General features: G+C 51.4%; 1 protein-coding gene across 1 annotated transcript; it reads right to left on the reverse strand.

Annotated features, from left to right (window-relative positions):
- Positions 1 to 1,664: 1,664 nt before the first annotated feature.
- MEP1A (meprin A subunit alpha) lies at positions 1,665 to 17,666 on the reverse strand. Its single transcript, XM_078856159.1, has 14 exons — positions 17,601 to 17,666; positions 16,527 to 16,548; positions 15,485 to 15,529; positions 14,722 to 14,771; positions 13,361 to 13,436; positions 11,670 to 11,787; positions 8,473 to 8,648; positions 7,712 to 7,933; positions 6,365 to 6,514; positions 5,332 to 5,547; positions 4,356 to 4,829; positions 3,892 to 4,062; positions 3,154 to 3,484; positions 1,665 to 1,842 (listed from the first exon to the last, which is right to left on the reverse strand). The coding sequence occupies exons 1-14, from the start codon at positions 17,664 to 17,666 to the stop codon at positions 1,665 to 1,667; spliced, it is 2,295 nt and encodes a 764-aa protein (XP_078712285.1).
- Between the last annotated feature and the right edge of the window lie 8,842 nt (positions 17,667 to 26,508).

The following is a 26,508-nucleotide window of genomic DNA, read 5'->3' on the forward strand; positions in this document are numbered from 1 at the left end:
TTCGGCACCACAATCCGATTCGAGAACCAATTCAACTGGTGAAATATTTCACAATATTTTATTAAATGAGCATACACGTGTCATTAGCATATGCAGTAATTTGCATTAATCTAACACATGCAAATTGATGCATTCACCCTCCAACAACAATTAAGGGTGGTGGAGCGATGCTCACAATGAGCGGAGCGCCAGGGGGCCGTACATCAAGGTGGCACAGTGGGCAGCACAGAAGGTGCATCTGTCGGTCATCTCATGTCCATAGTCTAAGTCGATGATCGCCAATCGTGGAGGACTGCTGCTTCTGTTTTATTTTAAAACATTGTTTCTGCAATTCTGCAATTTTTAGATCGGGGCTCTAAGACACATTCGGCCACTATTGATTGGTGACATCGCCAGCACCGTGGCGTGTAGCATAGTATCAACAATTGCAACTCACTACTCTACGGGATGTATGGCAAAAACAGCAAGCTGCAGTCAGTGGCGGATAATCCTCGTAGCACGAGTAGCTACAAATGCGACGGGCCCCGCACTTTCAAGGGCCCCGCGCTCCATGTTGTCAAGCTATCAATTCCGGTTCAGCGATTCTGCACTTGCTCTATTACTATAGTACTATACCGCCTTCAACTTTTATGAAGGCTGGGTGTTTAAGGTTAGCGATATGTCGTATTATCTGGCTGTATAGCAAATGCAAGTAAAACATTTGTGTTTTAATGTATATATTATTTTAATTTAGGGCCCCTTTATAACATATGCGAAAGGCCCCACACTAGCTTAATCCGGCACTGGCTGCAGCTTGTACACAATTATTTGCAAAATCCAACCGTGTCAGCCCGGGCTTGCTGAGCTGCATTGGCTTCCGTTTGGTGAACGAATACAAATGAAGGTCGCACTCATTACAAATTGCTTGCCACAAATGAACCACAATACCTTGCTGGAGCATAAACCATCATGCAAACTCTGGTCATCTTCACAGCAGCTTTTGGCTAATCATCCAACAAAAATGCTCTTCCTTCCGATATTAGGAAGTCACTGCAACTATTGACTTTTAAATCTAAATTGAAAACTATTTTTCATAACTGCTTTTTGTGTTTATTTTGTTGTGCTTTCCCCCGCTCATCCGATTAGCACGGTTGGCTCCGTGCGGTGCGAAATAAGTTCAACATACATCAGGTTCACGTGTTGGTGAATGTTTATTTTCCGATTTTTTTACTGCAATGCTCCAACGTCTCCATCGGCAATGGGGCAAATTACCTCCCCCGATGTGAACTTGGTTGAGAAGCATTTAATAATAATGTAATGCACTCATTGTAGACCATAAAACAAAAGACGTCGCTACCGCTAATCTAAGCACAGCGAGACTGTGCAAAAAGTATGTAATATTCAGCGATTGATCAATGCCATGTATACATGTGTTGAAGATCTACATCGCCAGCATTTTCAGCCGCATTTAAAATTGTCATCAACTAAACCATAATTAAGAAACGTCACCTTTCACTGCCACTACCTCAACCTCTCCCTGCAGCGCCCGCCCCCTCCTCCTTCCCTGCTCCCTGCCTCTCCTCCCTCCCCGCTCATCCCTCTCATCCCTTCTCATCCCTTTCTCTCTGCACCTCGGCTCCTCTTTCCCTCGTGCACGCGGCTGCCCCCCCCCCCCATTTGTTGCGTCAGATTGACGCCGCCTGCCGCCGCCGCCGCCTCATCGATCGCAGGAAGGTGGCCCCGAGCACCGAGGTGATGAGCAGGGTGGTCACGCCACCCAGGGCGACACCCATCAGCGCACCGCCCAGTCGCGACGTCTCGCACAGCTCGCCCGAGTACCAGAGCGCGCGCCCCGAAGGGCACCTGCGTGCGTGCGTGAGATCCACAGTGGGCACGGGGGGGGGTGAGTTGTAGTGTAGCGGTTAGTGCGCTGTGCCGGGAACTCGGTGCACCCGGGTTCGATTCCCGCTGGTGACGATTGTATTATCTGAACCGGTCCTGGGGCTCCCCTAGGTCGACTCACATGGGAGACAAAGACGGTCGTGCGTGGCGCTGGCCACCCACCACCTCGTGTACCGTGCCAGCCTTCATAGGTGCTCGTTAACAGCACTTGCCCCAACAGTCTGTTAGGGCTATACGGGGGATCTTTGTCTTTTATCCACAGTGGGGAGCAGCAGTGTAGTAGTTGGCACGCTGCGTTTAGAACCGTAACAACCGAGTTGGATTCCCGGCCATGACTAACATCAATAGCAATTATTTTAACTGGTTCTGGCCCTTTCCTGGATCGACTTGGCCTACGATGTGTGAACATTAACGCTGGGGAGACAAAGGCGGCCAGGCGTGTTGCTGGCCACACCGCCCCCTCGTCTGTCGTACCGGACCTGTGAACAGATGCTGGCTACCAGCACCTGCTGCAATAGTGTATGGCTATAGGGGGATCTTTGTGAGACACACGGTGCATGGCATAACACGTGACACACAATGCGACACGTGACAATACAATACACAACAAATGACACGGCGTGTGGACCAATGCGCAGCCGTGTGTGTTTGCGACGCATGCCAGCTGACACGACAGCACACAACGCATGCCACACGACATACTCTTTGTGATTCAGTTGCCACAATTCACGGTTCGAGTCAAGCCATTGTGGCTAATGTAGTGCCTCTCGTAGCTGTAATCTTTCGGCGATTCTCGGCACGCTCTGCGAATCGTGATTTCACATCGATGATTCGGTTCATCCTTAAGGACAAGGATTTGCACGCACAGTGGCGCTTGCCTAAATTCCTCGACAAATCGTAGCACCACCATCTCATCTCAACCATTTCAATGCCCCGTTGTAGCGTGGCCAGGGCGTCCCCGAGGTAGCAGCTGTCCCTGCGTGCCACAAGGTGAACGCAGCACCGGCATGCACGTCGGTCGGTTACTGCTCTATTCACATTCTTAGGTTTTTTCGGTCAAGTCACGTAGGTAAAAATGTTAAATTAATAAAAGTAAAATAAAAATATTATATTATTATATTATATGATATTATTTTATTTTTATGTTACTGTTATTAATTAAATGTTTTTACCTACGTGACTTTACCGAAAAAACCTAAGAATATGAATCTTTGCAGTCACGAAAGCTTCAAATCTAGAATTACTCTTCTATTTCTTTTCGGTCGCTTTCACCTGCAGCTGGCGCGCCCGCCCTCCACCCGGCACAGGCCCCCGTTGCGGCACGGGTTCGGCTCGCAGGTGCCCAGCCGCTGCGCCTGTTCGGAGTCGTCGGCGTGGCGCCGTGACCTCGCCAGCCTCTCCGCCATCGGCGCGCGTCCGGCGGCCCCGCGAGCCGGGGCGGCGCCGTCTCCCGAGATCGGAGCGAGCGGCTCCCGCGGGGCGATGACATCGGCGGCGGCGGCGTCGATGTTGGCGACGATGTCGTCAACGGCGACGTCGTCGCCGGTGGCGATGGCGTTGACGGGTGCGACCGGCACCTCCGTCTTGTTGAGGTGAGTGAGATCTGTGGAGAAAGAGAGACCTTGTTGTTAAGCTGCGGTGTTGTGGTTGGAGGGGTAAAGAAAGGGGTTCTCATGAAGATGTCTTCTCACGCATACGATGTCTCTAATTTGTGTTCTTTGATTCATGTGTTCCTCTTTCTCTCTGTGTGTAATTCCCAGTGTGCACCTCTGCATGCTTATTTGTACACTTTTCGCAGACACGTGCATATATATACAGTAGATAGACTGATAGGTGACCTAACCAAGGAAGAGTCAATTGTGACCAGAAGTCTCTTTTTCAAGAAGATTCATGACAATTCATCGAATCTCTGGGGGATCAGGAGGCTGCTCAGTCCAAAATGAAATGCACAGTGTGCCATTTTATCTTGTGCAGAGCGGACCACCGCGTGCGTGCACGGGGGACACTCGCCGTTAAACTCGACGAAGATGTAGAGGTCTCCGCCCTTGAGGAAGTCCCTCTTGCGTAGGTACTCGTGCGAGATGAACGTGGGCCAGCCCAGCAGCGGCCCGCGGAAACAGTTGCACTGTGGATCGAAGTTGCCCGTCACGGAAGGACGGTCCCAGAACAGCTTGTCCGTGTCTGTGCATCCCCGCAAGACGGGCAGGCAGGGACATAAGTAAGCAGACAGACAAACAGAAATATAGGCAGAGAGACAGACAGACTGTCAGCAAAGTAGGTGGACAAGAAGGCAAGCAGACAGACAGGCAAGTAAACAAAGAGGCAGACAGATGGGCATGCAGACAGGGAGACAGGTATAGAGGCAGGAGAGAGATGGGTAAGACGGGTGATAGCCGGCAAAAGAGGGAAGGTAGATGTAGGCAGACAGATGGAAAAAGGGTGGGGAGGAAGGCGAGGAGACAGACGAAACTCACTCTGGACGAGCCGCGTGTCGTCCGAGAGGAACGTCCGCACGTTGGACATGCACAGCCGCACGTCGCTGTTCTGGTCGACGATGGTGATGACGGCCTGGCGGTTGGCGGCGGGCCACTCGAGCACGTCGTCGTCGGGCCTGCTCAGCAGCTGGAATCGCACGCCAAGGTGGCTCGCGTTGGACGAGCTGAGCTCGTGCGGGTACACGACGATGGCGAAGCCGTAGCCCTCAGGGCTGACGAACGCCGGGCTATAGATCATGGTTCCCGGCACCGAAGTCTCCATGAGGTTGACGGCGTCGGGGATGCGCATGACCCCCGTCGGGCAGTTCCGCTCGGAGAGGCTCACGTCGTCCAGCAAGATGCCGCCAGCGGCGGAGGCGTTGGAGGCGCCGCGCACCGCTTGGAAGACGTAGCGGAACTTGACGGCGGCGGGCAGCACGAAGTGAGCCATCTCCCACTGGTTCAATTGCGAGGCTTGAAGACGCACGGGAAATAGACGGGGGGAGGTGGATAGGAGACAGGGAGGTGGATAAAGGGATGGGGAGGTGGAGGTGAGACCGGGGAGTTGAATATGAGATGGATCGGAAACGAGGAGATAGGGAGACATCATTTAATATATTTACGATGCTTGACATATCATTACATCTCAAATTGGATTGACATGCCTTATAAATACAACAACCAGTTTTCTCTACAAAAAAACATACAAACTACATACGATATATCAACAATAAGCATTAATTATCCATCCATTTCCTCATTCATACGCGCGAGACAGACAGGAGAGACAACAGGACAGAGATGACACAGGGTAGAGACGTCGACGAGGTGGTACAAACAAAACGGTAACCGATTCTCAGATTGAATCGCGTCGCTGAATCCGTGACCGTTTCACCGAGCCCCTCGGTTTTGTGCCGGCTCGGCCGCCTCCGACCCGGCCATTGTGGACCCCCGGCCCCGGCCGTCGCTCGCTCACCTTGCACGGTGCCGATCTTCACCATCTTGCGCACAGCGCCGGCGCCGTCGTCCAGCTTGACCCAGATTGCGAGGACGTCCTTGTCGCTGCCGCTCATCTTGAAGGAGAACTGCAGGCACTGGCTGCTGCGGCGCGGGTAGTGTATGCGCGACTCGAGCAGCGCTGAGCTCCCGGCCTCGCCCACGCTCGTGTCCACAAACATGAAGCGGCCCTTGCCTGCCGGGGCCAGGGTCAGAGGTCGCGGTGTGTTAGGAGGTTGAGGGGCCGGCCTGGTATGCAGGAGGGTCGTGGGTTCTATCCTGACCCTGACGTCTGCTGTATAGTTGGAGTTTGCGGTGTCTCTCTCCTCGTGGTCGCGTGGATTTTTCTCCCGGTCCTCTGGTTTCCCCGCCCAACATTTAGAAACATGCGCATAGAGTATTTGGCTGCTATAAATTCCAACGTGATAAGCCACTTCGTTGAGCTATCATTTGTGGCCAGGTTGCTTCTGAAAAAGGGCTATATAGCTCAGTGGGCCTTACCTGGTAAAATAAAAACAAGGTAAATAGTTTAATAGTTAGAGGTTTAGAGTGTTGTTCCACATTTGGGATCCAATTGTGAGATAGGGTGTGGTTCTGGTGTTAGAGCAGGGTGAGGGTTAGAGCTGGGTCAGGGTTAGGGTCAGGTTAAACTCTAGATTAGGTTCAGGGTCATACCGTTTATGGTGAGGAGGTAAGAATCACCGTTATGGTCACATTCTGTGTTTGACCAGGTTCTAGGTTAAGGGTCAGTGTGAAGGTTAGACCAGGGTTATAGTATTTTGAAGGTCTTTGTTAGGAGGTCAGAGGTCAGGAGTTTATGTTCAAGGTTAGTTCAGGGTCAGGAGTTCGTCAACAGGCGAGGGGTTAGGAGTTCAATTCAGGGTCAGGAGTTGAGCATTTCGATGGGAAGTTTATGGTCTTTGGTCACGATGTCAGTCAGGGTTATGTCAGGTTTAGGAGGTCAGGGTTAAAGGCCGAGGATCAGGGAGGTCAGGGTCAGATAGAGGTCTCACCTGGACACTTCCCGCCCACTGTGTGGTCGTTCCCGTTGGGGCCCCCTGACCACATGTGGACCCAGTCGCCCGTGTCCTGCTGGTCTTGGATCATCCCGCAGATGTTCATCTCCTCGAAGTCGCACTGGTCGAGCAGTGTAGTGGTCGAGGCTGGGACGGGAGAGAGGAGGGGGGTCGAGGAGCGGCGAACGACCAGAGAATGAGGGCAGCGGGATAAAGCTTTGAAATTTCAGCCGCCGAGGAACCCGTAGCCCCGCTGCTGCTTCAACGGTGGAGACGCCGGTAAACGGGTGGCGACGACGGATTGGAAGTGTTTGTGGATTATGATAAACCGGCGCCTGGTGAGCACACGGGGGTTGATTCTAAGAGCCCTCCCCACCCTCCACCACCTTTGGTTGTCAAGTTAAAAGCAGAATGACAAACGCCTTTCAATGCATCGATTGTAATATGACTATGATGATGATGATGACGACAGCTTTAAAAGAAACCAAAGTGTGATGATGATGAAAGATAGTGAAATGTCCAAGCGTCTCTTAACATGTGCCTGGAGGGAACACTTGCAACCAATCACTGCATTCAATTACTCTTCCTGCTCTCCAAAGCAGATAAGGCCCTCTTGAAGGAGAACATAACAAAAACAAGCTTGCAGTTTGGAAACGGGATATTTTTTTTCTCACTTTCAGTAAATCACACATCCCTGTGCTGCCATACTTCACCATGCCGCTCAGTGGCAGCGGGTGAAGGCGAGGGCACTGAACCGATTCACGTACCCACTCACCAGGGCGCACTTCCCCCCCCTCTCCCCTACCTCCCCCTACCCCATCCCTTTCCCCCCTCTACTTTGGTTCCTCTTCCCTTACCTTCCCTTCCCCATATGAACACCTACCACTTTCCCCTCGCAGTCCCTAACTGCGTGAGTGGGGGGGGGGGGGGGCAGTGAGCCCCCTTCCCAGAACCCAGGAGCACTGAGCTCGTAATTCGGTCCGCAAAATTCCTGTACCCCCCACCCAACCGTTCCCCTTCCTTGTTACGGTTCGTGCCTTTTACGAGCCTCTTGCCAAACGCAAAATATAAAAAAAATCATCGTTCACACGGACATTGTGGCCCGAAGCCCTCTAGTTGGATTCCCGGAACCATTGCGATCATCGGTGGCGAGTGCCATCCACCCCTCCCTCCCGTCCCTTCGTTAACCCACACGACGCAGCGTCGTTCAAGCAGTACGCTCAACCCAACGTGCCCCCCCCCCATCCACCACGACCCTGGGGAGTCCTTCGCCTAGCAGCGAACCGAATAAGGGCCGTTAATCTCCGGCCCGGGTCGTGACTTGCGAGCCGAGCGACAACCCACTGCAGCCGTAGAGGCGGTTCAGCTTGAGCAGGTCGTAGCCGCTGAAGTCGAGGCGCTGGCCGATGACGTTGTCGAATTCGGGGATGTTGGCGGTGATGGTGGGCACGCCGTCCTGCTTGTTGAACGAGAGCGGCGCGTAGTGCATCACCGACTCGTAGTCGTACGGCGTGTTGAGGTTGTCCACCTCGTCGTCGGGGTACTTTTCGAAATTGTTCTCCTTTCCTGTTTTGCGCGCACGCAGGCACGCGCGGGGCGGGGGTCAACGAAAAGGTCAAAAGCCCGGAGCGGGCACGAGTTGCCCCTGAGCCAAACTGCGGCAAAGCAAGGTGCTCGGCGCACGGGTCACGTCGCATGCGAACTTTCCTCGGGCGTCAAACGGACTGAAGTTCTCGCCACTTGTACACGGAGGACTATTTCGAATATTATTATTATTTTTATTCCCAAGGCTCGCCGAGACTCGAGTCTCTTTTTTCGCGATGGTTTCTGCTACATTGGGATGTTTTGTCGTGTTACCGTCATCGCTGTGTCACAAGCTCAAGACCTTCATTTGCTTGTTCCCCTCTGCCCGTGACGCGAGTGCCTCTCCCTCCGTAAACTAAACACGCACACCGATTTGTGTCCAGCGTCTCGGGATGCGTTCACACACAAGCGCACCAACGCTTATTTTGGAAACGCGCGCATTTGCTCCCCGACCGCCTTCGCATCGCAGCAGCATTTGCTGCCGGAGGAATCTCGCACCGTCCGACAAAGCGCTCACGCACCGGCCAAGATCTCGTCCCAGTGGATGGTGACGTAGTCGTCGCGGTCGGAGCGCGACTGCTCGTGCCAGAACCCCACCGCGTGGAGAATCTCGTGCTCCACCACGGCCTTCTGGTCGCAGTTCTGACCGATCGACAGCTCCTGTCCGCCGCGGACGTTCCCCACCGATGACCAGCACCTGTCGCGGGGACACGGCGAGAAGGCAATGAGCGGCGCAGCTATCGTGGGGCGCGCAGGCGGTGCGACTGCACCCACGGTCTACGGGCCGGAGGGGCCCAGGCAACGGGATATGAAGAGGGGTGGAGGGTGGTGGTGGTGGTGGGATTGGACAAGGGGCCTTGTTGCACCAGGGCCTATGCCATCCGAGCGACAATAATGGCAAGGACCAATGATTAAAGCGAGGGGACCGCATGAGGGCCTAGTTTCCCTGTGCCCCTTCACGGTACAATGTCGGGGGGACGCAGGGGTAACGCATCACCTGACCTCGTACGTGGACACTTGACAGTGGATTTTTTTTTTACCAGCTGGGGGCTAACCGCTCTTCCGTGCCCCCCCCCCCCCAGAGTGAGATGAGTGGGGAGAAGTAGGAGAGTGCATGGAGAGGGGTAGAGTGAGGTGAGAGTGGAGAGGTAGGAGAGTGCATGGAGAGGGGTAGAGTGAGGTGAGAGTGGAGAGGTAGGAGAGTGAGTGGAGTGGGAGTAGAGTGAGAGTGGAGAGGTAGGAGAGTGAGTCGAGTGGGAGTGAGGTGAGAGTGGAGAGGTAGGAGAGTGAGTCGAGTGGGAGTGAGGTGAGAGTGGAGAGGTAGGAGAGTGATTGGAGGAGAGTAGAGTGAGAGTGGAGAGGTAGGAGAGTGAGTCGAGTGGGAGTGAGGTGAGAGTGGAGAGGTAGGAGAGTGAGTCGAGTGGGAGTAGAGTGAGAGTGGAGAGGTAGGAGAGTGAGTCGAGTGGGAGTAGAGTGAGAGGGGAGAGGTAGGAGAGTGAGTCGAGTGGGAGTGAGGTGAGAGTGGAGAGGTAGGAGAGTGAGTGGAGGAGAGTAGAGTGAGAGTGGAGAGGTAGGAGAGTGAGTGGAGTGGGAGTAGAGTGAGAGTGGAGAGGTAGGAGAGTGAGTCGAGTGGGAGTGAGGTGAGAGTGGAGAGGTAGGAGAGTGAGTCGAGTGGGAGTAGAGTGAGAGGGGAGAGGTAGGAGAGTGAGTCGAGTGGGAGTAGAGTGAGAGGGGAGAGGTAGGAGAGTGAGTCGAGTGGGAGTAGAGTGAGAGTGGAGAGGTAGGAGAGTGAGTCGAGTGGGAGTAGAGTGAGAGGGGAGAGGTAGGAGAGTGAGTCGAGTGGGAGTGAGGTGAGAGTGGAGAGGTAGGAGAGTGAGTGGAGTGGGAGTGAGGTGAGAGTGGAGAGGTAGGAGAGTGAGTCGAGTGGGAGTAGAGTGAGAGTGGAGAGGTAGGAGAGTGCGTGGAGGAGAGTAGAGAGATGAAGGTGAGGAGGGGGTGAGTTCATGAAGGTCACAGTACTCTGGGTACCAGGGGAATGGTGTTGCTATCGCAAATTGTCTAAGGTCAGAGCCGTTGAGACCACGAGGTTCAAAGTTCGCACTCTACACGAATGTATTATACAGCCGCATTACTGTATCCGTTCCAGCGGTATTTCGATTCATTGCCCTCCAACCCCGGAGATTTGTTGAATTATCACGATTAGGGGGTCATATTTACATCACGACCACCTCATCGAATCAAGGTGGGATTGAATCATGAAATGCTTGACAATGGTCCCCTCCTAGTTGCATAAATGTGTGTTGAACTTCTTCCGCACCGCACGTAGCCAACCGTGCTAATTAATAAAGTACAAGCCAGAGGTGGAGCAGTGGCGCAGTGGTTAGTGCACTGCCCGATGAACCCAGTGACCTCGGTTTGAGTCTCAGCGAAAACGAACATGAGTGGCGACTCACATCTCAACTGGCTCCTCGGGCCTCCCCTTTCACCAATCTGAGCAGCGTGGTGAAGTATGGTCAAACAACCCCCATTGACCGACGCTGCGTGCGGAGGTTTCCATCCAGCAGTGGCTTGACTCGATAATTAGTAGGGGTGCGTGGTTACGCGTGCGTGCGTGCGATCTACGCACAGTGCCTTATCACAGCAAGGGGACGAGGAGATATCTCTGCCGTCTGTTATCACATCGTCGGGATTGGCCTGGACCAAGGTTCATTGTCTCTGGTGGTGAAACGCTTGACACCAACTTCTATGTTGGGAGGGAGGCACGGGTGTGGGATCATACAAAACAAAGGGGGGCGGGGGTTACGAGGGTTGTGTTCCCAGGGGATGCCCTCACAATTTGGAACAGGTGGGATAAGAAGGGGGGGGGGGGGTGAGGATCATGATGTGCCATCCCTTTATTAACAGCCTATTGGGGTTTGAAGTGTGGTTAGGACTGAGATTAGGGGGCTAGTTCCGAGTTTCGAGGCATGTCTGAGTTCTGCATGTGCGTATTATGTTGAACTTCTTTCGCACCGTACGTAGCCAACCGTGCCAATCGGAGGTGCGGGTGTAAGTGTACTGTAGAGGTTAGGACACGATCGAGGTTAGACTTAGCGCTTGGGTTAGGGCTGCTGCTGTTAGGACTTGAGCTCGGGACGAGGCGTAGGGCTTGAGTTCGGGGTCAAGCTGGGGCAGGGGTCGGCAACCTGCGTCTCTTTAAGGACTCACATTGCGGCTCTTGGAATATTGAGGGTTTTTTTGTATTTTGGTTGCCAACCCCTGACCATGGGAGTTCAGTTTACCATAGAAATCCAGTTTACCATTGAAGTCCAGTTTACCATGGGAGTCCAGTTTACCATAGAAATCCAGTTTACCATAGAAATCCAGTTTACCATTGGGTTCAGTTTACCATGGAAGTCCAGTTTACCATGGAAGTCCAGTTTACCATGGGCAGGAGTCGGCAACCTGTGGCTCTGGACCAGCATGCGCCTCTTTAAGGGCTGCTTCGTGACGTTATTTATTAAGGACCGACGTCTCGTATTCACCAAGGTGCATTGCGGCTCTTGAAATATCGTGTTAAAAAAAAATATATATATATACCGAATTCGAAAAAAAAAAAATATTCCTGCTATTTTTATTGCTCGGGCTCGTTGGGGGTCATGGTATCAAGGTTTTTTGGTCGTCTGGTTCGGTGGAGCTTGTGTCGGTGAGGCGAGCCTCGCGCCCCGGACGCACGCACCCGCCGAGCTTCTGGAAGCGGATGAAGTCGCGATCGCCCGCGTAAGGTCTGAAGTCGAGGCATGACTTGAGTCGGAACTGCTCGAAGGCCTGCAGGATGACGCCCTTGGCGTTCAGGTCTGGGTCACCGTGGGGGGGGGGGGGGATGGGGGGGGGCGAGATTGGAGAGGTGATGAAGTGTTTGTTGAAGGAAGGGTTATGAATGGGGGTTCAGGGATGAAGATGTTCACGGTAACCCGGGGGACGTAGGGGTAAAGGTCGCGTTTGCCGGGGCTGTCCCGCAAGAGTTTAAACTTTGTTGGCCAGACATAAAAATAACGCAAAGTGAGTTTCTGGCAGGCCGCAAAATATATATATAGCGACGCCACTGCATAGACATTATGTGGTCTTAAATATATAGGAGTTACACCACAATGCGGTCAATCGTCATCATGACCAAGCCACGATCTTCCCGCTGTTCCGTGAGGGGTCTCGATGGCGCCATGTTTATGACGCGCTTGGGCCGTAACTTTGAAATTATTTTATTTTTATTTTTTCTCATCAGAGAAGCTGAACACACAACTTGCGTCGGCCATCCCCGGACACAAGAGTGTCAGAGTTATTTCCCTCTCCAAAATAGCACCGTATTGCTCTTTGCGTTGTCTCGTTATGAGGTAGTGGCTCGAGGAGGAGTTAGTGGTGAGGAGGAGTGAGTGAGTGGTGAGGCGTGGTGGGGTCATTGGGCTGGTTCGGCAAAGCATGCATCAATAAAGACCCGCAAATGACACTGTCCCATCAAGTTTGCACATCGTTTGTCCTTCGAAGAAAAATGTAAACCACTCAAGCAAATAAGCAAATCACTCCGCTGCGTTATAGTACTAATGATAAGACTTGATAATCTCAAGTTATTATAGATGATGTAAATAGAGGTAACTGTAGCAACCACTCCCAGGTGTAACGGACGATTGCCTTCGTTGCAGTGGGTTTGGCCCCATGTGCCGCTGCTACATCAGAACACCCGTCTCTCGCAATGCTATTGGGTAACGTCAATAAACATATAGTAGCGTCCTAAGCTTCACACAGCAAAGCCCGAGTCCCCAGACTCTCTCAAGATGACCCCTGCATTGGGATGCAAGACCAATTCCATCCGTGAGCGGGAATCGAACGCGGGTCGCTGGGTTCTCAGCGCAGTGTGAGAAACACTGCATCGCCACTCCCCACACACAGCCTGTAACAGACTGTTGGGGAAAGTGTTCATACTCTGTGTTGTTTGCGAGCACCTACGAAGGCCGGCCCTGCACGCGAGGGGGTGGGTGGCCGGCGATGTTTACACACCGTACCGGGTACTCATTTGAGGCTGAGTCGACCTAGCAGAGACCCAGGACCAGTTAAAATAATCGTCATTGGTGTTGTCCGTGAGCGGGATTCGAACTCGGGTGGCCGGATTTGTAGCGGAGCGCATTCTCCGCTCCCCACAAGGCAAATAATCCAAAGACAAAGATGCCCTCTCCCATATAGTCTTACACACAACAACAACAACCGCCATTCGCCACTAAGTGGCGGTGACGTCACCACGACGCTTGTGCCAGGCCACGTGCACCTTGAGGCCAAGTGAAGTGTCGAACGCCCGCTGGCAGGTGGCCTTACACACACACTAATCCACACACACACACTAATCCAGAAACACGTGGGCTCGAGTGACAGGGTCCTCACCCAGATTGTCGGAGAGGATGTATGGGATGGGCATGGGCCATATGTATTCATCGCCAATGATGGAATTCCTCTCCTTCTGCAGAAACACTCACCCCGACACACAGCTGCAACGCTCGTGTCCACATGATAACAGAACTCGCGTGGGTAGGATAGCGGTCATCTCGTGGACATGGTGTATGTTGAGCCTCTTTCGCACCGTACGTAGCCAACCGTGGCCAATCCGAGGTGCGAGGGAACGACAACAAATCTAAACACGAAGATCAGTTCTAAAGAAATTCGTTTTCAATCTAGATTAACAAGTGAATAGTTGCAGTGACTTGCTAATATCGGAGGGAAGAGCATTCCAGACGGCCACAGAAGCGCATCTAAAAGCGCGCGTTGCAAAGAATCACCTTTGTTGGATTGCCAGCCAAAAGCGGCTGTGAGGATGACCGGAGTTCAATGATATCCGCTACCATATGGCCCCGACAACTATTACATGGCAACGAATGTTACATTACAACAAGTATACTGGTAGGAACCTCCTGGTTACACCAGCCCATAGGGGATTATTGTGTCCGTCGTGCAGGGAGGGTTGGGTGGGGAGGGAGGGGCTGGGTGGGGAGGGGCTGGGTGGGGAGGGTGGGGGGTGGGAGGGGTGGGGCTGGGTGGGTGGGGAGGGTCTGGTCACCCCGTGGTGCCCTTATAAAACTCAACGTTTAACCTACTCACGCCGGCTTGTGCCCGCCCTCACAGTCGGGCATATTTGCGGAATACACCACGCCGCCGTTGACCCTGGCCATTGACCGAGCAACCCAACGTGTTCCTACCAGCTCCCTCCGCAGGAATGTGTTTATCAGGCAGCTGATGATATCACCGATGCGTCGATTGCAATCGACTCCGACGCTCGCGATCATGTCGAGTTTGCCTACGACGCGCAGGACCCATGTCTCACGCGAGTTGTTGACGTTCAAGGCTGTCACGGCAATTGGCACTGCACCGATGAGCCGGGGAAAGCGAGACACAGGGCAGATGTTTTACGTTCGCCGTGGAACAGACGGCACGTAGCGATGCTGCGGTTCATACACCGCTGTGGAGGATACAAGTCACGGGTGTGTGTCTGTTGAACTTCTTTCACACCGTACGTAGCCAAGTCGCAACGTGAATTAGCGGACAATTGGCCTGCGTCACGCAATCCTGCTCAAATGATGCACTGCCAGATGTGCCGCACTTGCGGTTGATGGGAAGGGAAAGACGACGAAGTGATTTGTGTTTGCTGTGCTTGCTGCAGTCGGATGGTGGGTGATGTGAGATCGAGTGCAGTTGCGTGAGGTTTTTATTATTATCATTAAATTTAATGAGTTTTTGATATTTTGTCTTACCGGGGACGATGGCCCGAGGATATCGCCCTGAGTCAATCGAACCATGACATCTGGAAACAAAAGACAACGAGGGTTCGTAACAGGGACGTGTCGATACGCGTTACAGACTGAGCGGCCTTACTCTTAGTTTGTTTTTTTCGGTAAAGTCACGTAGGTAAAAATAAATAATAAAATAACAGACATAATAATAGAAATAAAATAATGGCCCTGATTGACTGACTGATGTGAATGTTCATGATGTTCAGTTTTACTGTACGTCATTTAGCAGAGTCTATGTGTTAACGTGTCTGCATGTGGATATGTCTGTGTCTCTCAATGCTTTGATGTATCTGCGTTTGCCTTTATGTTGACTGTGTTGCCATGTCTATGTGTTCACGTGTCTGTGTGTATGTTGACTGTGTGCTAATGTGTGTGTGTCTATGTGTTCACGTGTTTGTGCGTATGTGTGTCTACGTGTTGACTGTGTATTTCCATGTCTGTGTGTGTGAGGTTTATCTGAACCGGTCCTGGGCATCCCCTAGGTCGACTCAGCCTCAAATGAGTACCTGGTGTGGTGTGTAAACATCACCACTGGGGAGACAAAGGCGGCCGGGCGTGCTGTTGGCCACCCACCCCCTTTTGTGCCGTGCCGGCCTTCATAGGTGCTCGCTAACAGCACTTGCCCCAACAGTCTGTTAAGGCTACACGGGGGGTCTTTGTCTTTTTGTTTTGTGTCTAAGTGTTGACTCATGTGTGTTGACGTGTCTGCTTGTCGATGCCTCACCGCGGTTGATCTGAGGGATGTCGATGACATCATCAAGGTCCTCCTCTGTGGGACAGGACAATCGTTCACGAAAACAAAAACTTTTAAAGTTCATGGTCAGACCCAGGCGCGCTCCGGTGACTTTTCGGCTCCAACACTCCTCCTCCCCATTGTTTTAACATCACTTCACTGCAGCGATACCGCCGTGCAATCCCTGAATATTGTGGCACCGCAAACTTGGTGCCATCGCTTCCTGAACCTTCTGCCCGTTGTTGTAAAGTTGCCACCCGCCCTCCAAAGTCGCATCAACACCCAGTGCCCCGGATTATCCCAGTAGCTCAAGTAGCTACAAATGTAGCAACAAATGTAGCTACATTTGTAGCTCCATTTGTAGTAGCTACATATGTAGCTACGGGCCCCGCGCTAAATGCTTTCGAGCTATCAATTCCGGTTGAGTGATTCTGCACTTGCTCTATTACTACAGTACTATACTGCCTTCAACTTTTATGAACGACTGGGTGTTTAAGGTTAGCGATTTGTCGTATGATATGGCTGTGTAGCGAATTAAAAAATACAATGACTTTACTATGCAAGTAAAAAAAATTGTGTTTTAATCTTTATGGGGTTTTTTGGTATAATTTAGGGCCCCTTTAGAACATATGCTACAGGCCCCGCACTAGCTTCATCCGGCACTGTCAACATCACCTCCGTCTGGCCTTAGGTCTCCTACTTGGTCACTGCCCTCTCTGGCTGCCCCTCTGGGTGGCACTGCCCCTCTCGGTGACCTGCCCTCCTCCAACACGTGCTCCCACCCATGGCAACCTCATCTTCCACATTACATCCCTTATTACCTTTCTGCCACATTCTATTACCAACTTCGCAAGTTGCTGGCCCTCTCTTGCGATGACATTCACAGCACCGCCCCTCTGCACGCACGCGTACTCAAAGGCGAGTCGCTGATTTTATAGCTGCTCTGTCCAAATCCTTGCCCGCCAGACATTGCATGACTGTGCATTATTCGTAAATTAAAACATGAAGAAGAGTGAAAAGAATGTAACGGTACCTATTTGTCCATCCGGTTTCACCTGGGAAATAAATCAACACAACGCGTTTATTATTATTATTCCACAGTCAAACAATACAAATTTAAAACAAATAGTTTAACAGATAAGGCCCACTGAGCTATATAGCTCGTTTTCAGAAGCGACCTGGCCACAAATGACAGCTCAACGAAGTGGCTTGTCACGTTTCTAAATGTGGAGGGGACAACCCGCAAGACCTGAAGAAAAATCCACACGATCACTGCGAGAGAGACACCGCAACCTCCAAATACACAGCAGCAGGCGTCAGGGTCGGGATCGAACCCACGACCTCCTGTATACCAGGCGAGGTAGTTAACATCTCCTAGCCACCGTGACGATGATGAGAGAGAGACACGCAACCTCCAAATACACAGCAGCAGGCATCAAGGGGCGGGATCGAACCCACAACTTCCTGTATACCAGGCGAGGTAGTTAACATCTCCTAACCACCGTGATGATGATGAGAGAGAGAGACACGCAACCTCCAAATACACAGCAGCAGGCATCGCTTTGTTTTACCTCGTCTCTGTTCTACCTCAGCACTCACCGTTGTTTAACACAACCCCTCATGTCAAGCTAGGACGTGTCCATCACCACACACACGCACACATCCCCGATCTTCATTTCCCTCACTCGACATTTGTCGGAACGCTGCCGAGGCTGACACGGAGCGGGAAAGGAATTATCGGCGTAAGGCACTACAACTAGAGTGCAATGTCCGCCTATCCGTGATAAACCTAGGGATCCTATATAATTCTACCCTATACAGTCATCCTATATATGTATATGTGTGCACATGTCCGCACACACCACCAAAACCACAGTAGCAGTGATAGTGTGCACATGTCCACCCTGCGATGTTGTCCTGTAACTGCCCCCACTGCTGACGGTCTTGGGCGATGGCCATCCTCGCGACACGCGTTAGACACATGAGATAAACACACGTTAGACACATGAGATAAATTACATGTTAGACACATGAGATAAATACACGTTAGACACATGATATATAAACACGCGCGGAGAAACCCCGTACGACCGATTCCGCGTCTCACCGAGAAGGCGACCGCATGTCCCACGACCAGAGCGAGGGTCAGGAGGAGACCCCACAGGCTCGCCATGATCCCAAATGCCACTTTTTTGGGTGTCCTCCTTCTTGTCCTCGGCGCCGTTTCAACGCCAACGCAATTCCCTCTGAAGACCCTCTCCCTTCTCCTGCCGGGGCCTCTGTATCTCTGCTCGGCACTTTAAAACCCCTCCTGGACTTTGCCCAGCCAAGGAGCAAAGTTCTCGGCTGTCGGAGATATCCGCTACCTTCATTCACCGTTATCGCGACGGGTCGCCTTACAATGTCTTTATTAGGCGTGTTTGGGGGTTGTAACGGGTGGAGAAGAGATGGAGCTGATGTGGTACGGGAGGATGTGGGGCTGAGTGGACTTATGTGCCAGTGGTGTCAAGATCGGCCTCTGTGGAGGAGGAGGATCGTGAAGGACGCTGCTACTGGGCAGTCGGAGGCAGCCGCCCTCCAGCAACAACGGATGGCCGAGGAGCGACGCTCACAACAACGAGCGGTGCGCCGGGTGGATAAAGCGCAGCAAGTTGGCACAGTAGGGGACACAGGTGGTGGATCTAGCGGCCATCTCAGTCAGCCAGCGCGTGGCGCCAGGATTTGTCCCCGAGACCTCCTGGTCAGCGAGCCTTCGACAACTTCACGTGGCGCCGTGGTGACATCACTTAGTGACGAATGTCGGGTATTGTTGGTTGGTAGCAATTGTGACTAAGGGGTCGTCCATAAATGACGTCACGCACCTAGGGGGGGGGGTCAGACATTTGTGGCGATGTGTGACGAGGGGGGGGGGGGGGTTTGAGAAGTGTGACGTCACGTAAAAATGCGCAACTTTAAATACATATAGACAACACGTTCTACTTAATTAAATATAATTTTTAATCAATGTTTTCTCCTACAACATCAGAGTGCAGCGCCACATTAAATACGCACTACAATGACAATAATTTACAGCGATTTGAAGCATGTTTATGGTTTGCGGGGGGGGGCAGAGCTTTGTGACGTCATATTTGAGGGGGGTCTGACTTTTTGTGACGCCGTGTGACGAGGGGGGGGGGGTTCAAAAATCGTCCAAAATCGCGTGACGTAATTTATGTACGGCCCCTTAGTCCAATCCAAGCGGTCCTTAATGCTGTCGGGTTCAGTTTACGCCACGAGGGGGCGGCAGAGACTCAGGCAAGGTGGCCTTCGTCTTTAAAAGTCCAACGGGGCAGCGACCATCCATCATATTTGACAACTTTTCATTTTAATTTACCAGGTAAGGCCCACTGAGCTGTACAGTTCTCTTTCAGAAGCGAAGTGGCCACAAACGATGGCTCAACGAAGTTGCTTATCGTGCGAAAATGTACGATTCTAAATGTGGAGGGGAAAACCCGGAGGACCCTGAGACAAATCCACGCAACCACGGGGAGAACACGCACGCTCCAAAGATACAGCAGCAGGCATCAGGGTCGGGCTTGAACCCCCCGACCTCTTGCATAGCAGGCGAGGGAGATAACATCTCAGCCATCGTGGCATTCCCACTATAGTAATATGGCAGGGTACAGGTTTCATGAAAGCACGAACATTGTTGACTTCCCACGAAGTAGCGCTTGCTTTATCGACCCCGGGGTTGATGATAGAGCGAGTCGACCCCTGACGGTTACTTGAACCCGCATGAAACATTGATGCGGCCCAATAGGTACAATGTCGACAATAAATGTCGTTATACAAAAAAGAGAGACTCGTTATTCCTTTGATGTTGATTGTTTATTAATACGTTTTATTTATTTATATTTCTGCTGATCATTGCAATATCTTATCTTAACGTAATCTATATAGCGCCATAACCAAGGCGCCTTACAAACAATTAACACCGGGCACAGCGTGTGAATGTCAACGGTACGGATGAGGTGAATGAAACGGATGAGAGGAAGCAATGGGGGCGAATCCGTGCTGCGTGAATTCTGTGAAAGCGAATTTGATGACAGTAAATGATGACGGATGGAATGAATGAATGGGGTTGATGAGTGATAGTCATAGAATATGAATATAAGGTGGTTGTTCGGGGGGGGGGGGGAGATTAAGGGGGTGGGGGGGAGGTGGTTATGGGGTTAGCTAGGGAACAAGTTGAGTTTTGAGTGAGGAGCGGAAACTCGTGAGCGAATGTGACTGTTTAATGCGGAGGGGCAAGTTTGTTCCAGCGAAGGGGGTTGGCGAGAAGAGAAAAAGAACGAAAGCGTGGATGGAGCACACGGAGGAGGAGGAGGAACAGAGAGAGAGAGAGAGACGGCAAAGATTGAGAAGGCAGATGGCGAGAGAAGGCGACTTAGAAAGATACAAGAGTGGCAAGACATGGGGGGGGGGCACACAGCGCTTTCTTTACGTCAAGGTATATTTTATTTCCCCTCCACCCACCAATGTGCGTGTTGTGCTCTCACTGCCGCCTTCTAATGTTGTGGAAGACATTTCAATTCGTAACTCTCGCAGAAAGCAGTGCACCACTCCGTGCAAGACGAAGAGCTTCTTGGATGGTGACATCACAGAACTTGATGCCACCTTCTCACCCCCGACCCTTGGGGGCCGTCCATAAATGACGTCACGCACCTGGGGGGGGGGGGTTAGACATTTGTGACGATGTGTGACGAGGGGGGGGGGTTGAGAAATGTGACGTCACATCAAAATGCGCAACTTTAAATAAATATAGACAACACGTTCTACTTAATTAAATATACTTTTTAATAAATGTTCTCTCCTACAACATCAGAGTGCAGCGCCACATTAAATACGCACCTCAGTGACAATAGTTTAAAGCGATTTGAAGCATGTTTTATTTTTTTTGGAGGGGGGGGGCAGAGCTTTGTGACGTAATTTTTGAGGGGGGGTCTGATTTTTTGTGACGCCGTGTGACGAGGGGGGGGGGGGTCAAAAATCGTCTAAAATCGCGTGACGTCATTTATGGACGGCCCCTTACTCGAGGTGGCCATCGCTTGACAGTCAAAAGAGAAGTCGATTAACTCCTCTACTTACGAACGTTCAGCTTACGAACTTTCAGAGATACGAACAAACCGGTCAGCATGTCCAGTTGCCTGTTCGGACCGAGAGTCGTAAGTGAAATCGCCTGCGTAATAGATGGCGGTGGTGACATCTACATCTGCAGAACGTGAAGAACCGGTGGCATCTACATCTACAGGATATCATACACCTTTTTTAAGCCATTCTCCGTGTTTCGTGTACATTCTGTACAACATGTGAGGAATTGACAGGAGTAACGTTGGACTTACGAACAAATCGACTAATGAACAGACCTCTGAAACCTAACTCGTTCGTAAATAGAGGAGTCCCTGTGGTTTAATCAACCGGACTCTTAGGTTTTTTCGGTAAAGTCACGTAGGTAAAAAATAAAATAAAAAATAAATAATAGAAATAATAGTATTATTTCTATTATTATATATGAATCCTTGCAGTCACGAAAGCTTCAAATCTAGAATGAATCAATCGGAGTTGGAATATCCTGAATTACGTGAAAATCAACATTTTCAGTGCGGTTACATTTGCGTGCAGACATTGGTGACCGCGCTGAGACCATCATATCGTCATCTCAATCCAGATTAATCGCGATTAAACGGCTGAAACCCGGATTAGAACCCAGGGCTCTCATCGATGTTGGTTGGCTCAGTGTCTTGCGAAAGCAGGAATCGGATTACTGCAACCAAAGTGGCTCTTGCGTGGGTCTTCTTGGGTTCTCACTCGGTGATGCAAATTAACTTTGAACTTGTCTCTGACGCCGCTCCGGTATTGAGAAAGCGCTGGACCTCGGTCTATGTTTAGACAGCGGTCGTCCTGGATCTGCCTTCCAATTTGTGTGCGTGACAATTACGCCAGCGAAAGGAAAGTCGAACTTATTCAAAGTCAAACTGTCCACTTTACGTCATCGAATGCAAATATCTCTCAAGGTCAAAGGTCAAAAGCTGCTTATCTCCGGCGTTAAGTCTCAAATTGCAAATGCTAAATGACTCCGGCAGAGGGTGCGGGGCGCAGTGTGTTAAGTATGTTACGCAAGGCGACCCAAGTAATTGTGAAATCTTGTGCCACATTTGGCCATTATTGGCTCAACAGGTTCCAACCACATGCCGACGCTGGTCCATCGTTGCATGTTAACTGGAGCCAATGCTTTATCGACCCAGGTTGGGAGGATGATGATAGGTCGATTCGACCCCTGACCAAGATTTGAACTTTAATCGAATGACCGCAGTGACACAGTTAGGAAGTGAAGTCGTGTTACTTTGTTGTTGTTGGTAGCGATACGTCAATTAATCGATTAATCTCGTGAATAAATCTCGTGCAGGTTATAGGCAAGCCATGATTCACATCCAACATCAATGGCAAGTGCTGTCCGCTCCTGCCCTGGACCTCCCCAAATCTGGTTGTCGTCTGATGAAGCTGGTTGTAATTACTGCAAAACGTCGTACTCAGATTGTAAATGTTGTGGCTTTGCTCTCCAACACACCGGTGTGCTGTACTAGTGACGAATTGGCCACGTTCTGTTTACGTGACAACCCTTACTAGTTGGCTGTGTCGGGTGGTGGCGGGTTTTAACGACACCTTTATATATTTACGCGATCTAACCCCCAAAAAACCCTCTATTATGGATGATATTGGTCGCGAAAGCCTCCGTGTTAAACTTTATTTAAAGAAGACGAACAAGAGAAACCCGCCGGAAACTTCTCCCCGTCCACGAGGACGGTCTGTAAGGCTACAATAGAGAGGAATCTCTGTCTTTCATTCATGAGGTGGATGTACCGCACGCGATGTCAAACATTGCTCGCATTCCTGGAGACAATGCCCAGCCTTTGTAGGCAAACTCAAGACATCGTCGTAACCGTAGGAGGCCCCGTTTCACCCGCCCACGTGGCACACGAAGCTGACGATGAACACCTCCGCCTCCCCATTGTTTTGCCGTGCATGGCAAACTTCGCTCTTCATTGTCTCGCGAAGTGCTATTTAATGGAGGGTGTGTGGGTGTTCGGGGGGGGGTGGCACCTCTGTAAGGGGAACGTTTGTCGGCGATAAATAGGCATCGCGAGAATGAATGCGCCTTTCAGGCGAGACTTCACACGCGTTCAGCGGCCACGAGGAAGTCGTCGTTGCATTGTTCTACGACGAAGCTCGGCCGACAACACGACCACAAGGAGGCACGAGGTCATCGGCGCGACACTTACCCTTTCCATTGGGGGGGAAGCGCGTGCAGGTGGATACGCAGGTACCAGGTGGGAGCCGTTGCGAGGAACGACAGCTTTCTTTTGAGGGAAGGGACAATGCCACGTGACGTTAGTTCCGTTGGCTCGAACCCACAAAGCGAACTGGTCTCTGTGCGTAACGTCGACGCCACAACGCGTGACCTTTATCAAATGAGGATGTGCGTTAATTCAAATGTTGTCAGAATGTTACTTAAACTAAAACGAAACTATTTTTTTTTATTTCACCAGCTAAGACCCGCTGAGCTAGATAACTATTTTTCAGAAGCGACCTGGTCACAAATGATAGCTCAACGTAAGTGTATTATTATATGGAAATGTATAGCAGACAAATACTCTAAACGCGTGTTGATTCTAAATGTGGGGGGGAAAACCGGAGAACCCGGAGAAAAATCCACGCAACCACGGGGAGAACACGCACGCTTCAAATATACAGCAAGCATCAGGGTCGAGATCTAAAATGCCTTAATATGTAGAGGACCACAGAACATGGGGCAGGCGGGGGGGGGGGGGAGAAATTAACGCCAGCGAATCGCCTGGCTGTCTTCCCACTTGTCTGTGGTTGCTCTTCGAGAGTGAGCGTTACAATTTGAAATTATTATTAAACGAACTGTAATCCGGTCTCCCTCGTGGAACTCAGCTCCCCCTTGAAAGTGAGACCTGCAGTCCCCATGAAGGAACGATGACCGGTGGTCGAGACTAATGACGGAGTCGCAGCCAAAGGAGGGGAACTCGTCTGAGAGAGAGAGATTCGATTCCGATAGAATTTATTTCAGCAGCAAGGGCCCAATAAGCGTTTCGGCTCTAGGCTATGAGCATACTGCGAGCACATCCACTTGCAAGAGATGGAGCGATGGAATCACCGCTCGCGTGGAGGAGGAGCTAAGACGGATGGTCGAATTTGCGGGAATCATGAGAGACGTGGTAACGGCTTGCAGAGGCCTTCATCCAACAGTGGATCGATCATGAGAGTGGCGATGGTTATGAGAGTGGAGGCTGGTGGCTCAAATGTCTGTTGGGGCGGTGTCGTTCAGTGATGGAGGAAGGAGACTCTGTGACCTGTGACCTCGCCTGGCTCTCTCGTCGAGAGCGCATCCACCGTGGAAACGGAGCGATGAAATCAGCTCAAACGTGAAAGAGCCGGGTGCGTCGTGGCATTGAAAGGCCTGTGATGCGGTTGCCTTCATCGAGCAGTGGATATATCGTGGTTGATGAAAGCGAAAAGTGGCCGAGTGACTCCCTTTATCACAACAATAAGCCACCACGCATGTAATTAACACCGCCTTATAACATACAAGATAGCATGCAAGTGTAGGCTAACGTTTCGGGCAATCGTCCTTCTTCGGAATCTGTACTTAGTTGCCATCGGTTGAGGACAGGAGTTAGGAAGTGAGTTCCTTGTAAATCAGTGGTTCTCTGGGGGTGCGTGACGCTCTTTCTGGGGGTGCGAGACGTGGCCAGATTATTTTTTTATCGAAACACAAATTAAGCTTGGGCACGTAAGTACAACGACTTTTAGTAGTAGGGTTTTACCCTTTCAACTGGTACAAAAACTGACACCTTTATACAAGGTGTCATCTGGTCCAACACCAATGGAGACTAGGCTCTAAGAAAAGCTGTCTCGGGTGTGGACAAATCAACTTCAAGGACAGGGCATATCATTATCATCATCAGAGTTGTTTCTTTTTGTTTGGATTTTGATTGCTTGTGTTGTGGTTATTGCAAACATGATGCCTTGTATAAAGGTGTCAGTTTTTGTACCAGTTGAAAGGGTAAAAACCTATTACTATATTTTGCCACTGGTAAAGGAGGTCTCATAGTACAACGACTTTGTTTCATCAATCCTATGTATTTATTAACATTATACGTTTTTTTACGATTGAGAACCAAACGGGTGCAAGGTTGCGGTACAGATGAAGAACAACTGATCTAGTTCAATATTGCTTGATTAAAGTGAGACACAAGCCAAATATATGCAACGTAAACAGCTCTTATCTTGGAGCTCCATGCTTTGGATTGTGTGTCCCGCCCGGCCTGTCCCGCACGGCCTGTCCCGCACACGGAATGCCAAACCCAAGGGAAATGTCATTTTTTTTAAAATACCCCCAGAGTACTAAAATCTCATGTACGTATCAATCGCTACCCTCTACGGTACAAAAAAAAAACCCTTGCCAGGGCCCTTTCTGAAAAAGTCACGAGACTCAGCTCGGCTATCCTGAGTAAACAATCGTAGTAGCAGAGTAATAAATAAGAATCACCATCATCCTTGCGATTCCTAAAGTTCACCGTTAGTTCCGAAGGCTCAGGAAAAGCAGTGTGAGCCATCGTTGGCATCCCTGGGATTTCCATGTCAACATCCAGGGGGGGGGGGGCGGAGGGGGGGTATTATCCCCCCCCCTCTCGAGGGGATTCACCGCGCATGTGGGCACAAGTGATGAGAAGAACGGGGCGTTGTTTGTTAAGGCGTGGGGGGATTTACAGGGACGGCACCAACCTTTCTGAGATCATCGCCCTGCAATGCTGTGATCTCGGCTTATAAAAGCACAAAGACCCCCCGAATCGATTTGACATAATAAATATTAAAAACACTTTTTTTATTGAGCTCTTTAGCTTTTTCTCAGAAGCGACCTGGCCACATATGATAGCTCAACGATGTGGCTTATCACGTGGAAACGTACAGCCGCCAAATCCTCTAAACGCGTGATGTTGATTCTCAACGTTGAGGGGAAAACCGGGAGAAAATCCACGCAACCACGGGGGGGGGGGAAAGCACGCAAACTCCAAATATACAGGCGTCAGGGTCGGGATCAGGCGAGGGGGTTAACGTCTTGCCACCTTGGCGAAAGTATGCATACCATACTTTCGGGGCGGTGTGCTGTTAGCGAGTGCCAATGGAAACCAACATGGGACACTGAATGAGGAATCGGCTGGCGTGGCCAGAAGACCGGTCGCCTTTGTGTCCCCAAAGCGCCGATGTTGTTTACATTGCGCTCCAGGGACTCACTTCAAGCCGTGCCGACATTGGGAGGCGCAGGACTGCCTCAGATCATCGTCTCTGGCGTTTGGTCGTGAGCGGGAATCAAACCCGGGTCGCCAGGTTCGTTGCGCAGCGCGCTAACTGCTGCACCACCGCACACACTCACACACCCCTCCCCCACCGCACACACTCACACACACACCCCTCCCACACCGCACACACACACCCCTCCCCCACCACACACACACACCCCTCCTACACCACACACACACACACCCCTCCCACACCGCACACACACACACGCCCCTCCCCCACTGCACACACACACCCCTCCCCCACCGCACACACTCACACACCCCTCCCCCACCGCACACACACACCCCTCCCACTCCGCACACACACACACCCCTCCCCCACTGCACACACACACACCCCTCCCCCACCGCACACACTCACACACCCCTCCCCCACCGCACACACATACACACCCCTCCTACACCACACGCACACACACCCCTCCCACACCGCACACACACACATCCCTCCCCCACTGCACACACACACACACACCCCTCCCCCATCGCACACACTCACACACCCCTCCAACACCGCACACACACACACACCCCTCTCACACCGCACACACTCACACCCCCCCACCACACACATACACACACACACCC

This window comes from Lampetra fluviatilis, chromosome 5 (assembly GCF_964198595.1).
Source record: "Lampetra fluviatilis chromosome 5, kcLamFluv1.1, whole genome shotgun sequence".
Lineage (NCBI taxonomy): Eukaryota > Metazoa > Chordata > Hyperoartia > Petromyzontiformes > Petromyzontidae > Lampetra > Lampetra fluviatilis.